The 15,505-nt window shown below is 33.3% G+C and overlaps 1 protein-coding gene across 5 annotated transcripts; it reads right to left on the bottom strand.

Annotated features, from left to right (window-relative positions):
* Positions 1 to 242: 242 nt before the first annotated feature.
* LOC145323807 (uncharacterized) lies at positions 243 to 14,152 on the bottom strand. 5 transcript variants are annotated; one of them, XM_080166387.1, is made up of 11 exons: positions 13,136 to 14,152; positions 7,842 to 7,944; positions 6,561 to 6,621; positions 6,188 to 6,230; positions 5,195 to 5,888; positions 4,446 to 4,564; positions 4,016 to 4,108; positions 3,077 to 3,546; positions 2,325 to 2,938; positions 1,704 to 1,899; positions 243 to 1,599 (listed from the first exon to the last, which is right to left on the bottom strand). In XM_080166387.1, exons 1-8 carry the CDS (start codon positions 13,220 to 13,222, stop codon positions 3,496 to 3,498), a joined length of 1,251 nt encoding a protein of 416 aa, XP_080022513.1. In that variant the 5' UTR covers positions 13,223 to 14,152; the 3' UTR covers positions 243 to 1,599; positions 1,704 to 1,899; positions 2,325 to 2,938; positions 3,077 to 3,495. The 5 variants fall into 5 exon arrangements, with proteins under 5 accessions (XP_080022513.1, XP_080022520.1, XP_080022496.1 ...); XM_080166394.1 differs by having other exon boundaries at positions 243 to 1,568; positions 1,736 to 1,899; XM_080166370.1 differs by having other exon boundaries at positions 243 to 1,899.
* Positions 14,153 to 15,505: the final 1,353 nt, after the last annotated feature.

Genomic DNA, 15,505 nt, shown 5'->3' with positions numbered 1-15,505 from the left:
CACAAGCCTACCCCTAAACATGTCACAAGCCCTATCTACTCTTCATACTCTTGGCCGCTCTAAGGTGAGCTGCGGCCGTTACCCAGCTGCCATATGGATGGGCTGCTTCTATTTTTGGTAGTAGTATTGAGCTCAGCACCCATAAAAACCCACCCCTAGACACGTCACAAGCCCTATCTACTCATTCTACTCTTGGCCGCTTAAAGGTGAGCTGCGGCCGTTACCCAGCTGCCATATGGATGGGCGGCCACTATTTTTGGCAGTATTTTTGAGCTCAGCACCCCTAAAAACCTACCCCTAGACATGTCACAAGCTAAACCTACTCATTCTACTATTGGCCACTCCCAGCTGAGCTGCGGCCGTTACCCAGCTGCCATATGGATAGGCTGCTTCTATTTTTTGTAGTAGAATTGAGCTCAGCACCCATAAAAACCTACCCCTAGACACGTCACAAGCCCTATCTACTGATTCTACTCTTGGCCGCTCCCAGCTGAGCTGCAGCTGTTACCCAGCTGCCATATGGATGAGCCGCCACTATTTTTGGTAGCATTTTTGAGCTCAGCAACCATAAAAACCTACCCCTAGACATGTCACATGCCCTATCTAGTCTTCATACTCTTGGCGGCTCCCAGCCGTTTTCAGCCGGTTCTAGCCGTTTAGCAGCTGGTACTAGAAATATAAAAAATGGTTATTGTTATCATTTAACATGAATTAAACCAAAAATATGTTTTTAAAAGTTGATTCCTACGTAATTAATGATGAATTTGCCCTGAAAATAGGCAAAAAACGGCTAAACGGCTGAGCCGCCAGCTGCCAGCCGTTACTTTTCCAACTTTTTGTTCGATTTAGGGAAAATAGACCTACCAAGGATTACTCATGCAAAATTTCAGATCGAAATTCGAATTCTAAGTGCCAATTATACATTGATTACGAGATGGTTGCATTAAAAACCCCCCCCTTAAATAAGCATATTTTAATGCCTAAGAAATCTGTACAATCGATGTTTCAATAGAAATTTTAAAATAGTGATAAACATTCAATATGCTTTTGCGTATAAGCAGTTTTACAAAAATACTGAATTATGATGCTAGTTAAATAAAACACTTTTTTGGTATTTTCCCTCAAAGTGCCCCTAGAGCGCTGAAACTCTACCTACTTATTTTTGAAATAATTAAAAATTGGAAGAGGGGTAGTTTTTCGTTTGTTTATTAATTTAGGACATGGTAAGTTAGGTTATATTAAGTACTAGGCAGCCCCACAGGAAGATACCTAAGTCTCCATGATATTCTTTTTTTTGTCAATAAGAGGGGGATTCAGTGGCCAAAAGGAAATTTGAGGTAAAGCACCCACTTTCTATTTTTAAACTAATCAAATAATTTTAACAGGGATAGATATTTCAAAATTTACCTATAATTTTGAATCGTTAAAGAAAATTTATTTTTTGGAAAGCATAAATGACAAAAGCAAATATGAAATTTTTAAAAAGAAATTAACAGCTAAATTACACAATTCAAACCGATTAAAATCATTTCTGGTATCGCTTCAACCGGTTCTCATATAATGAAAAACTATGTATAGCATCGTGTTACATCCATTTTTCTACGAATAAAAAAATGTATAATAATAAAATTGAAACCATTTTTTAGCCAGTGCCTTCGGCATCTTAGGGCTAAAAAAAACTGGTTTTAATCTAATAATTGTACATCATATATCCGCGGAAAGCTGTTTATTATACGATGTGATAAATAAACATTATATTCTGGCCCTTCACATGAAAAGCTACAAATTGACTGGACAATATTTTGATCAAAACTGAGATGACTTAAGTACATATTATCATATAACTATCACACAAGAGATTACCATCACAATTAATAAATAGATGTACTATCACTTCTGCTTATTATCTTATCCGCATTATGTTTCATATTCACACAAAAATACACAATTTTTATAAACGTACCTTTTTTAAAAAAAAACTTAAATTAAAGGTTGCGGGTCGACCTCTACAACCCCCCCCCCCTTTCCTCTTTCAAGGACTCTAGGACCGTAGCTGATAGTTACAAAAAATTAGAAGGGGTGTTTGTTTAATGAAAAGTAGGTATGATGTAAATAGAAAGGCAGTTTGTGATGTGAAAATGTGATGCACATGCGTAATTGATAGCACACCATTTTAAAAACGTGTGCTATCATTTCCCCAAATAATTTCTTTCTACAGAAACACTCAGAACCGCATAAAATTACATAAACTTGTACTTTTTTTCACTATCATTGTTTAAAACCCCCACTTATATGAATTACTTTTTTTATTGAATACGAAACACTTTGTAGATGCATGATAATAATTACTGAAGCAACAGCATATTCAAATAATAGGAATAAAATAGTTTTTTTTTATAAAACTTTTATATACATGCTTACATTTCGAAAGCTATAATTACTTCTTTATTAACATGTATTTTAATAACTTTCTAATTAAAAACCTAATATTCATTAGTGAGTTTTAAAAATATGTTTAAAAACTGATGTTTTGTTAATGAGTTATTGAATGTGGAAAAAAGATTAATTCTTGTTAATACACATTTTATTTACTACTTTTACTGGAGCCGATTTTTCCTTATGAACAACAATCCTTTTATTTTTTTTAATAAAAGACAAAATAAAAAAATCATTTGTGATGAACATTAATTCGAAAGATTGCACATTTTTTATTGCAAAACAAGGATTACAACATTCAAACGAGCGCAGCTTTGTAATTCCTTGATCATATAATGTCACAAATCGAACGTCTGCAGAGATAGAACACCAAACGGCAAAGAGAGCTATATAATATCATCGCTTTTAAAATAATTTATATACATTTTTTATGATCTTACAACTGATTTAAAACTAGGTTTAAACAATCTGACAACAGTAAAATAAATTAATAAAAATAAGCCTTTATAACCATAGACGTCCAAGGTTGGGGATAAGGGAATGTTTACACCCTCTCTCTCTAATTTTGAAACTTCTTATTTTATCCCCCTCAAAATTTAAAAAAAAACTACATTGAATTCACCCCCTCAATATAAAAAACCTAGGACGTCTCTGATTCTAAAGAAAAATATCAAACAAAACAAAGAATAAATAAGATAGAAAGTTAATGTTAATATTAAACCCGCAGAATCTACATTCTTTGGTTATTATGAGGGATATAAGGATATGTAATTTTGGAAAATTCCATTATTGCAAAAATGGATATTAGTGCTTTGGTACATTTTTTAAGTTTTCTTAGATTTTAGAGGAATTTTGGTATACAATTAATATCCTGAATTTGCACATAAAAGAGGCCAATACAAGGTTTTGCACGCCATTGGGTAGGAGCTGTTTTGTGAGATCTATACATATCCTTAAATCCCTGGGGTATATTAAATGCTGAGCGGGTGGTTAAAAAATCAATTTTACTTTAGTATCTTAAAATTAAGATTTATGGCAAATGTTGTAAGGCATGTCTCATTAGTAGATCACTTGTTTTAAGGATGTTTCACGATTCAGATCCATGCTGTCCTGAAATTAATAGAATCGTTAATCTTCAAATTCAGATCCCATGAAACTTTATTAAGTACCTTAATAAAACTCATGACGCAACGTGCAACTTCGTCAGTTACTTTATTGGATCGATTTGTAATCTTAAGAGACATTAATATCGTTCTTATTGAAAAACTGAAAGTGATTTATTCCAGTTTTGTCAGGATTTAAATCGGTTTCAAAGCCAAATTGGAATAGTTATTAATCGCATCGTATTATAGATAGCTTTCAGCGGATATAAAAATGTACAATTATAAGATTAAATCCAGTTTTATCAGCCCCGAGATGCCGAAGGCACGGGCTATTAAAACTGGTATCAATCTTATGATTGTACATTTTTATATTCGCAGAAAGCTGGATATAATACGGTGCTAGACATAGTTTTTTCGTATGGATGAGAACCGGTTCCTATCCACCGGATTCGAATGAATACGAGAAAATATATTACCTCAACTGTAGAATCTAATTTTCTGTACACTCTTCCGCCAGACCTACGTCTAGAACCTTGGGCTCGTCTACCCTCCAATATTAAGGCAAGGATCTAAAAAATGTAATTTTTGAAAGTAATCGTTTAAAACACAAGTCAGGCTATTATCTAACCTAACGATGTTCAGTAGAAAAGAGGTTTATGTTTTAATCCTATGAACGAATTGAAAAGTCTAGCATGATTTGATTATTATGAAAAGCCAGTGTTCTGGATCCACTTCATTTTTAGGTACTTTATGTATTAAGTTTTGGTACGTAAGAACAGAACTTCAATTCAATAAGCATTTAGTTACCTATTCTATTCTAAGTACTCAAGATTTTATGAGCTTTGAGTCATTTTTTGTCTCCCAGCAAGGAACAGGCTATTAAAATTTAATTTTATTTATATTTACCTTTTGTTTATTATGGAATACGAGATAAGCAATAATTGAAACCATTGAGATCAACAGGAAATATGACATAAAGCTTGAATCATCGTCAGCAAACGGTCCAGTGTTCATTGTATCTTGGGCTAAAATAGTAATGATTGATTGATTAATTGATTGATAGTTTCTTAGGGTTTGGACCTAAGTCGTCATAGAATAGGCTGAGAAACTTTTGTATAACCACTAGGGCCAACTCAAGCTCCACGTTCAAGCGCATTATGACTTGACCCGATGTCTCATGAAAGCTACTCATTATTAACTCACCCTCGCCGAGTATGGCAGGTTTCCCAATTTAATTAACCGTAATGAATAACGCTCTCCGCAGAGGAGCTTTGGATAAGGAAAGTACTGATTCATGTACGTGACTTATCCAAACTTACTCAATAATCCCCTTCTTACACAACCGGAGGAAGTTGCGTTGTTATTATTTAGAAAGAGAAATTTGAGTTAACATATGAACATTTGAACTCGAACTCTCACCACCGTAGCTCAGCGTGCTACCATTGAGCAATGACAACCCCTCTAAAATAGTAATAATATGAACTTGATGGGAGCTCGATCCCCGCAACCACTGACTTAACCTAGTCTAACCTAAATAAGATTTAAAAACGTATTTTTTTAAATAGTTTGTTTATACTTTATAGTCTAAGTACAAAGTTGCAAACAAAATTTAGACTTGGTATTCTGTAAATTGATGACAAAAGTAAAAATATTACCTTTACTTCCATAAGGAAGGCCATGGCTGCCTGCCACTGAATCAAAATTAACTACATCATCATTTGAATCTTCATAATTATCAGTTTCATCATCAGGATTAACATTGGACTCTTCCTCTATCTCAGCACCAGGAGATTCAACTATAGGTTCAACTGTTTCATCAACTTTATTCTCTTCCTCTTTTACATTCTCCTGAGGAACGTCAAGCTTAACATCTTCTGACAGGTTAACATTCTCTTCGGGCATTTCTGTGTTAGATATTTCTGTCTCATCAAGATTATTTTTACTGCCAGTGTTGTCATCAAGATTATTTTTACTGCCTGTGTTGTCATTTACTTCATTTGCAGCTTCACTGTTGGCATCAATACTTGATAAAATAACATCAACATTATTTGCTACAGTGCTAGTTTTTACAACAACAGTAGTGGATACATTTTCATTTTGTGTATTAGCCACCTTAGTATCATTTCTAACTTCAGTTGGTTTTTCAACTGATTCCGCATTTATAGTGGCAATCTCGGCAGGTACAGTACCATTTGTTGTTGTTGTTTTGATACCTTGAACTGAGAACTTTTGCTCAATAGCTAGTTTAAGATATTGACAGAGCTGTGAAGTTTGTCCTTTGTAGGTACAAAGAGAAATACAGCCGCTTGAAGTTCCCACAAACTGGTCGGCCACAAAGCCACGTAGAGTCTGAAATTAATATAATTTTAAATCATTGCCTGAATATATCATCTGTTATAAAATTATATATTTATTTAGGGTTATGTTTCCAAGTTAAAACCATCCTGGGACCTATGTGAAGCATGTTGTGTGTTTTGAATGAATTTATTAGAGTAAATATTTTGGGGAATGTTTATAATGATTTTGGACTATTTTTGTAAATGGTATCCTTTATTTTAAAATGGTACAATAAGTTTCAATTTGTATAAACTGTATTTAATAATAAAATTCTACACTGTGTAGTGTGTTATCATAAAATTGATAGGTACCTCGCAACATTTATCAGAACAGTTTTCAGGAACCTTCAAATCCCTAAAATAGATATATATGTTTAATTTTTTTAGGTAGCTATATGTCAAATGATTTTGAAAATCAAGTAAAAATTAGAGCAGTAATGTGTTAAGGAGGGGGTGTCAATATTTTAACATATTGTAAAGAAAACTTAGGAGGGGGGGGGGGGGGGTGGGGCAAAAAGGGTCATATATGTCAAAGTTATTTAAAACAGATCAACATGTATCAAAGTAACTTACATATTTTATCATAATAAAATTGAATATACCTACACTGACTGTACGTACATAGACTGAAATAAATAACTATAGAGTAGAATTACTAGGTAGTAGGTGCCTACAAAATTCTTACCTTACACTTTCACAAAACTGATCTGGAATACTTACAGGATTGTTGTAACATACATTACTTTCTGATTATTACATTTTTTTCATAACAATTTTATCTTTTTGTAATGGATTTACTATACGTGGATATATATTGACAGGGCCGTTAATTTGAGGTTGCTAATGTGGTCCTCATTTAGTGGCCAGGTAGTTCATCTCGTAGGAGTAGAGGGGATTGTGCAATAGATTTATAGTATAGATGTATAAACAGATTACTAAATGCTTCCCAATTGCAAGGACCTAAAATTCTGCAGACGAGAAATAATTTCATTAAACTTTGCTTTCTAAATTCAGCTGTTTAGGTAATGATTTCTTTTGCTTTTTGAAAAAGAAAGGGACAATTTTTGTGAAAAATTGACATTTCTGTCTAAACTTAAGCAAAATTTTTAAAACTGCCATTATCAATTTCTCACAACTAGGCTCCTGACTATAAAATTATATTCATAATCATCTTTTCCGATTTACACTACTGCATTTTTAAACCTAGTTATTTGTGATAAATATATAAATATAGAACTTATATATTGCAGATGTTCCCAAATTTATTTTTTTGCCGAATTTACATTGTTTTCAATTATTTTTCTATAAAGGGTTGAGCTCTCTTTGAGGTGATGGCAAATTAACTATGTCCTTATTTTAAGTAATTGGGTTATTGTCAGCTTTATGAGATCAATAGACAATACTCGAAATATTTTTCAACAAATAAACAGTTTAGACAATGCAAAACGAATTAACTAGATAAAATGCAGAAATCATTATAGCTCATACATACACGTCTAAGTAAAAGGGTGTTTACCCCATTAGACTTTGAATCCTCTTATTTTACACCCCTCAAGTTTTTTTTAAAAAATACGTTAGATTATTCTCCTTGATCATATAGAACCCCTCATTTTACCCCCATTGAAAGTAAAAAGCTTGGGCGTCCTTGTGTTAACATTAGTTTACAATTTGCTTTTTGTTCTTTTACCAGCACCCGGCTGTATTTACATTTTTGAAAGATTCAGCTGATCTCAAAGACCCAACCAATTGTCGGTAGAAGGCCTTTGAAACGGAGTGATTGTTACATATAGGTACTATTTATCGCTCTATATAAATTACTTCAATGATTGTGCAAAGAGGACTGAATTATATATCTATTTTTATACATATATTGTGGAGCTCATACCAAAACACTCTTCAATCCAATAGTCTTCATTATCTCATTCCATTACATAAAAAGGTAATCATAAATATGAATAAAATATGCCTAGAGCTATAGAGCAGTTGAGAGACGAGCACAGATTAGAATCATTTTTACATGTTTCTTTATACTCGTCTATTTCTTTTATTTCTATTTTCTCGCATGCCTCCTGCAAAAAAATGAATCAAGATTGAATGTTTTAAAAAGCTAGATTAGATAATTTTTTAGATTATATGAAAAGTGAGTTACATAAAAGTTTATTTTAAATAAAATCACGCACATGCCATGTAAAAGTTACCTATACAATATTGTTAATGAACGTTTTTAACGGTAAATTTTTTTATATCATATTTAGCAGGGGCGTCGAAGCTTTTTATTTTGGGGGGGTAAAATTTTTTTAAGGGGGGGGTAAATCGTTTTTGGGGGGGTAAAATGGCGCGCGAAGCGCGCCGCATATTTTTTTTACCCCCCCCAAAATTTTTACCCCGGGGGTAAAATTTGCTTGGGGGGGTAATTACCCCCCCTGAAACCTGTTGGCAGGGGTAAATTTAGTTTACCCCCCCCCCAAAATTTACCCCCGGGGTAAATTTTTTGGGGGGGGTAATTTAAATTTTATTAAATTTATAGTATTAAAAATGCGCGCGAAGCGCACAAAAATTTTTTTAATTAGAGATTTTTTATTTTGGGGGGGGTAAATACCCCCTCCTAAATGGTTGGGGGTGCCTACGGCACCCCCAGGGTAGGGGTAAATTTTAAATGGGGGGAGTAAAATGAAAAAAATTTTGGGGGGGGTAATCGCCCCATTACCCCCCCCCCCTTGGACGCCTATGATATTTAAAAAATTGGATGAGCTTAATCAAATATTGTCTACCTAAACCTGAACAACTTTATTATGCAATCTACATTTTCCTGGATATTTTGTCTATGGTAGTCCATAAGTGTCCAGCTTTACAGTACATTGTTTCTATTTGGTAAAGCAACACGTATGATAAAAGAAAAAGATTCTTTTTAGGATAAAATGCTTATATTTATATCAATCAAAATCAGTGGCGTGCGAAGCACTTTGTCTAGGGGGGGGGGGCATTTTGATTATATATACTAATTGTAAATAAGGGCGTTTTAAGGGGTGGGATTATTTGATTATGGGCCTACTAGTCCTAATCCCTTCTTCCCCATCCCTTCCCCCATCCCTATTTTCCATCAGTATCCCCCACCTCTTCCCCCCCATCTCTTCTCCCCCATCCCTTCTCCCCACCCTGCAATGACCGAAGGGAAGGGAGCTAGAAAGCATCTTCGAAAAAATAGTACAGAATATAAATTAACATTTCTCCCCCCCCCCCCCTCCACCACAAAACATTTTTAATGGGTGGAAGGGGATGTTATAAAATCTCAGCAGAAAGGATGAATAATCCCAATAAAAAAATTGGGGGAGGGGGGAGATAAAAACACTCATTTTGGAAATAATTTACCAAAAATTAACCTAATATGAAAAAATGATATGTAATATTTCTTTATTGTATGACAACAAGGATGACAACATCTTTAAGTAGCAAAGCACAAAAAATCATGAATACAGACAAGTAGATTTAAAGAGCATCTGTTGAAATAAATATATATTTTAGGTAGAAAAAGTCACCAATCCTTTTTCCTGTATGTTGTGTGATGACAGTCAAAGTAAATTACATACTGGATGCTCGAAACAGCGAGAAATTTTTTTTTTTTTCAATATTATAATCCACAAAAAAATTTATCGTACCATAAAAACCAAAGATATAATGAACTATGTAAAAAAAAAAAATTACTTGTCCTTTCATTGTGATAAAAAGCAGAAACCATTTGGAAGGGCGCAAAGCGCAATTTTTTTTCTTCAAATATACAGGGAGGGAGGGGTTTTTGGGCTATTTATTACACTAGTCCCCAATATTTCATAGCAGAAACCATTTGGAAGGGCGCGAAGCGCAATTTTTTTTCTTTAAATTTGCAGGGAGGGAGGGGTTTTTGGGCTATTTATTACACTAGTCCCCAAAATTTCATAGCAGAAACCATTTGGAAGGGCGCAAAGCGCAAATTTTTTTCTTCAAATATGCAGGGAGGGAGGGGTTTTTGGGCTATTTATTACACTAGTCCCCAATATTTCATATAAAATTTTCTTATTCGTTGGCTCAACAACTTTGGGGACTTTAATGGAATTTTGATTGGTTGGTTAATTAAGTCGAGTTTCCATATATTTCATCCACTAATTGTAATCTATATAAGGGGTAATTTTGTTTATCATCACACAACGGTCTAAGGGTGGAAATTTGGCAAAAAAGTCATGATCAAATTTTCTTATTTTAACTTGATATTATTGATTTACATACCCCAGCTCATGCATAATGGACAAGGAAAAGAAAAAATAACGTTTGGAACTAAGTTTTTTTTTACTTTAAAGTTGGGTCAAATCAATATTTTTTGAAGATCAAAAATCTTACTTATTTATTTTCTACCTAGATATGAAAAATAATTTTTTTTTGCATAAATATCTATTAAAAACTAATTTCGTTCATAGGATTCATTACAAAAAAATACACCAAATCAATAAATAAAAACATTTTTATTATATATTTTACCTTAAAAGTGTTAATTTTATGCTTTGAAAGTAAATTTATGAAATAATTTTCGTAATTTTTTTACCGTAAAATTGAGCAAAAAAAAATAGTTTTTGTCATTTTACACCTAGTTGCGCTACCGACCCCATACCAAACCATATATGATTCTAAACTTTGAGAATATAATACAACTTTTAGTTAAGTTTCCAGAGAGGGGTCGGTAGCGCAACTTTAAAAATTTTTAATCTGAAAATTGCCTGTAAAACCTAAATTTGTGGGGGGGGGGGGGGGAATTACAAATCCTAACAGCAATCTTAATTTCTCTGTTATTCCATTACTATTAAAGCTAATTCAGTAAAACTTTTTAAAATCAATCAGTAATGACCTGAGGAACAATAATTTTAAAGGAAAACCGCGACTTACCCGCAGTTCCCGCAAAAAAAACCGCAACCTGCAGATTTTAAAAAACAAAACATTTGTTGCATATAGGTCATTTCTCTTTTGATTTTAGTGTTTAGGGAAGGTGTTTTGCCCCTCTAGTCCTTAAAAGGAAAGTGCAAAAATAAATTTTGTAGTAGCGGAGCTACTTTAGAATTCGCAAAGTCCGTCAGTCTGTATGAATCGATATGTAAACAGCGTGAATTTCTTTGCTACGACTCAAGACGGTGGAAAGAAAATCTTTTTATAAACAATATCTGTATACAAACAACCATCTAGTGTAAGATTTATTTGGTACGTCGGTCTGTCGGTAATTCTCTTACAGACATTATATATCTGTAGAAAAAAATTTATTAACTACGCAGTTTTATTTTGTAAGAAAGCTGATTTTTTGTGATGATTAAGCTCACCAACGAGCATCTACTCTTTAGTTCACTTGGTCACCTCATCTGTGTCTGTAAAACTCTTAAGAACATTAAGATTTCAAAAAGTAAATGTGTTTGTTTCATCTGTTTTTTTTTGTTGTAAGATATAAAGCATTTCTATGTTATGATTTAGCTGGCCAATACTGTTTTAGTCTTTTACTTGGTCTACCGGTTTTCCTTTACTGTTCTAAAATGAATTAAAGTTTGTTTTAAATTAACTTTATGATGGTTATCTTATTTTTGTTTGGATTGGGGGAGGGGGGGGGGGGGGGGGGTGGCGTAGATACAAAAAAAATATTTAGTTCAGTTTTGAGAATACTTTTCCCTTTAAAACTCAGTCTGATACCTTTAAAAACAGAAGTAAAATTTTAACATCTGGTTTGACAGAAGAAAGGGGGGGGGGGTAGCGGTGTTGGCCCCTGTAGGCCCTTGACTCTTGAGGGACAGTGCTAAATTTAAATACTTATAATGGTAGACTATACAGGTAGAGAAATACATATAATAGACTTTTATAAAAGAATTTAATCAATATCTTTAATAGGAAGCTCAATCATCTAGTCTCAATATTCATTTTCTTTAAGTTTAAAAAGACCTAATCCCTCTTAAATTTATTATAAATATTAAAATGCAGTTGTAAGTGGGTAGAAAAAGGTGTATTATAATATTTTTATTCAAATAGATCACTCTTATCTATTGAATCCAAACAGCCAAATGAGGCAGCAATAACACGGCGGAATTCGGCGGTAGTCGGCGGTTTCGGCGGGAAATCCATATTATTTGTCAATAATCGTTTACGTAAGGTAGTAATTGAATCAGGGAAAAAATTTGGTTCAATTATCTTTAAAAATAACAGAGTAGTAACAAAAATTATATTTTAAAAATCACCCCTTTTTGGTCACCCCCCAATCACATTCCTGTGCACGCACCTATACATGACCAACTTTAAAACGTTGCCTAATGTTATATATTACTCATAACTTTTTATTTTAATGAATTCGGACTGGTAGAAGTGTAAATATTTAAATTTGATTAAAGCTATACCAAATTTCCACTAAACCCCTTAAATAGACCGTAGTGCATCATTGGGGATGTACAAAATTTCTTTGGTAAAAAGTTTATATTATACAAAATAAAATACTTCCTATAACCTGGTTTGTTATGTTCAGTGAAAAAAGATTATAACCTAATTTCTACACTAATTTAAAAATTTGGTAAGGTTAAATGAATAGTAACTGTCTGTTTGGCGCGAAGCGCCAAAAATTTTTTTTTGAGTATTTCTTGATCTTTTTTTGGAAACTGGGATAGTTTTGCTTTTTGTAGGGTAGGGGGCAAAAAGGGGCATTTTTGTTGACCAGGGGGGGGGGGGGCAAAATGGGGCATTTTTTAACATTTAGGGGCGGGCAGGGGGGGCGGTTGCTAGGGGGGGCAGGGGGGGGGGGCGTTTTGGTCGCTAGGGGGGGGGCGATTGCCCCAAATGCCCCCTTCGGTTCAAAAATTTGGTAAGGTTAAATGAATAGTAACTGTCTGTTTGGCGCGAAGCGCCAAAAATTTTTTTTTTGAGTATTTCTTGATCTTTTTTTGGAAACTGGGATAGTTTTGCTTTTTGTAGGGTAGGGGGCAAAAAGGGGCATTTTTGTTGACCAGGGGGGGGGGGCAAAATGGGGCATTTTTTAACATTTAGGGGCGGGCAGGGGGGGCGGTTGCTAGGGGGGGCAGGGGGGGGGGGCGTTTTGGTCGCTAGGGGGGGGCGATTGCCCCAAATGCCCCCTTCGGTTCGCACGCCACTGATCAAAATCTAAATTTTTAGATATTTTACTGAACAACTTTATTATGCAAATCCAAAGAAAATTACTAGTGCCGTGTATAGTTATATTTGCATTAATTCTAAAGGGGAGGGGAATAGCTATACCTGAGGCGGTCTTGAGGTTGTAAACTGTAAATGACATGCCACGAGAATTAGCAGGCAGTAAAGTTTACCCGGCAAACCTGCAACCATTTTGCCACTAATAAGTGACTGATCTAATCTTCTATCTGAAAATATTTATATGTTTGTCAGTTAAGATCTCGGTAACCTATAAATAGAATGAGGTTTCAAAGTTGTGAAAGCTTTACATAGGTCCCGTTTATTTCTTAAGGCGGTCGGCCTTGGGAGGTTTTAGGCTGTTTCTCTGCCCTCCCCTATTTTTCGAATTTAGAGCCAATATATGCTAGGGACAAAGCAGCAGAAATAAATATAAAAGTAAGTCATAAATGAAAAATATACCTTTAAAAACTTTAATAGTAGGTAACTTTTATGCTTTTCAACAAAAAATTAAGATAAGGATATCGGAACCCGTAACTTAATTTGTGTTTAAAATTAGCGACACTATAAAATGCGCAGCTGAAAAAATGATAAAAAGATTTTTTAATATTTGGCAAATATTGCAAATAAATTTTACGAAAATAACTCTTACAGGCGAGCATTCATAATTGTTTATCTTCTTATGTGTATATATATAGGCTAGGCAGTCAAGAGGGGCCGAGCGCTGCGGCTAGGCAGGCCAGGGAGCCAAGCGCTGCGGCCAAAGCTAGTTCATAGTTCGCTGTTTATTAATATATAAATTATAGTAGGTAGGTAAATGTTAAATTGAAAAATACATATCTATAATTATAGGTCATGAAATTGTATTAATACACGTAGGTATATTAAGCTTTTTACTTTTTTAGGTGTTATTTTGGCTTGTTTTGTCTAAATTAACGTGGTGAAATTATTTTGGTTTTACAGAAAAAAAAACTAGAAGACTTTAAAATAAGCTTAATCATAATTATATTATATTCATTGTAAACATAACAATAAAATTTCAATTTTTATAATATTTTATAGAGTTTATAGTATTTTTACATTTTTTTTATTTATTAATGCGGTGTTTTAGTGGTTGTGTAGAAACTTTTCAGGAAGAAACTACTTTATTCTTGTAATCAGCTGATTATAAATAATGTTGTTGTTGTTAACATTGACTTTATCTAGTAGCAGACAACTAATAGCTTTCCTTTTATAACTCTATTTGGGCATTAATTTTTAATAGCCGCTATTCTATATCAAGTGCATGTTCGTTCGTCCGTCTGTGGAAGAATGTAGTCTCTAAGCAGACGACATATATTAATAGAATAGATACATTATTAAGTACTTTATTTTAGTTTAATTAGCGCAATTTTGTCTCGCATTCGATTCCGAATCCGCTTTATTTACACTGGAACTAACCGGTTAATCCAGAAAAATCATATCTTTGATGATTATCTGGTTCAAAGCCCGGCCGTAGCCTCTTACAAATCATATAAAAATAAATCTCACAAAAAATGGAGTTATCACTCTCACCTCAAAAATAAACGCCCTTGAGTATTAGTCATTGTTTAGTTTGCTAGGGGCCTTACTACAGTGTGTGTTTATTTATGAGAACTTTTTTTAAAGCAATTTTACCCCACTTATAGTTATCAGAATTTAATGATTTATGGCTTATTTTCTTCGTTTTTTAATGCAATTAATAGAACAACAACAAAATATTTCAGTTTTTATTTAAAAAGAATAGTAAAATCTATAAATTTAAAACTTAAGTGTCAACATCTAAAAATGGTTTTAGGCATAAGAAAAATGCACTAAAACCATTTTTAGATGTTGACACCTAAGTTTTGAATTTTAGATTTTACTGTTTTTAAATAAAAACTGAAATATTTTTTTGGTGTTCTCTAAATTGCATTAAAAAACGAAGAAAATAAGCCATTAATCATAAAATTCTGATAACTAAAAGTGGGGTAAAATTGCTTTCAAAAAAGTTCTCATTAAAAAACACACTGTATCAGTGTATAAGCTAAAATGACTTGCGTATTCGCGGTCAACTAACATAAAATAATATGTATTTTCTTTTATATAGTAAATTCAAGGGCTACTGCTACAATGATAAATAAAAACAAATATAATTTGAATAAGTTTATTGTAAGCGTATTGTTTACATAAATCACAATTTATATTTTAAAGGTACTTTTTGTTTCACATAAAAAATATAGTTTTTAATACTAAAACTAAACATGTGTTATTTTAATAATTACAATATAATGTTTAAAAAACAGGTGAATAAGTTTTTTACATTTAAGAGGGAAGTCATTTTCTAGTAAATCCCGTAAAGGTGTGTGTTATAAGGCCTAAAAATAGTAGTAGAACGATAAGGTGCTCTATATAGTGGTATTCCCTATTGAATAGAACGATAGGGAAATTTTTTTTTTTTTTTTGATAACCGTACCTGGA

The sequence above is a fragment of the Acartia tonsa genome, chromosome 1 (assembly GCF_053477335.1).
Source record: "Acartia tonsa isolate MP-2025a chromosome 1, ASM5347733v1, whole genome shotgun sequence".
NCBI lineage: Eukaryota > Metazoa > Arthropoda > Copepoda > Calanoida > Acartiidae > Acartia > Acartia tonsa.
The sequence above is the reverse complement of the archived record's forward strand: the minus strand, read 5'-3'. Positions and strand labels throughout refer to the sequence as shown.

Coding starts and splice junctions, on each gene's coding strand:
- LOC145323807 (XM_080166370.1), bottom strand. CDS start 13,222: ATGGTTGCAGGTTTGCCGGGTAAACTTTACTGCCTGCTAATTCTCGTG. Junction 4,109..4,445: donor TATTCCATAATAAACAAAAG/GTAAATATAAAT, acceptor TACATTTTTTAG/ATCCTTGCCTTAATATTGGA. Junction 3,547..4,015: donor AATTAGATTCTACAGTTGAG/GTAATATATTTT, acceptor TATTAATTTCAG/GACAGCATGGATCTGAATCG.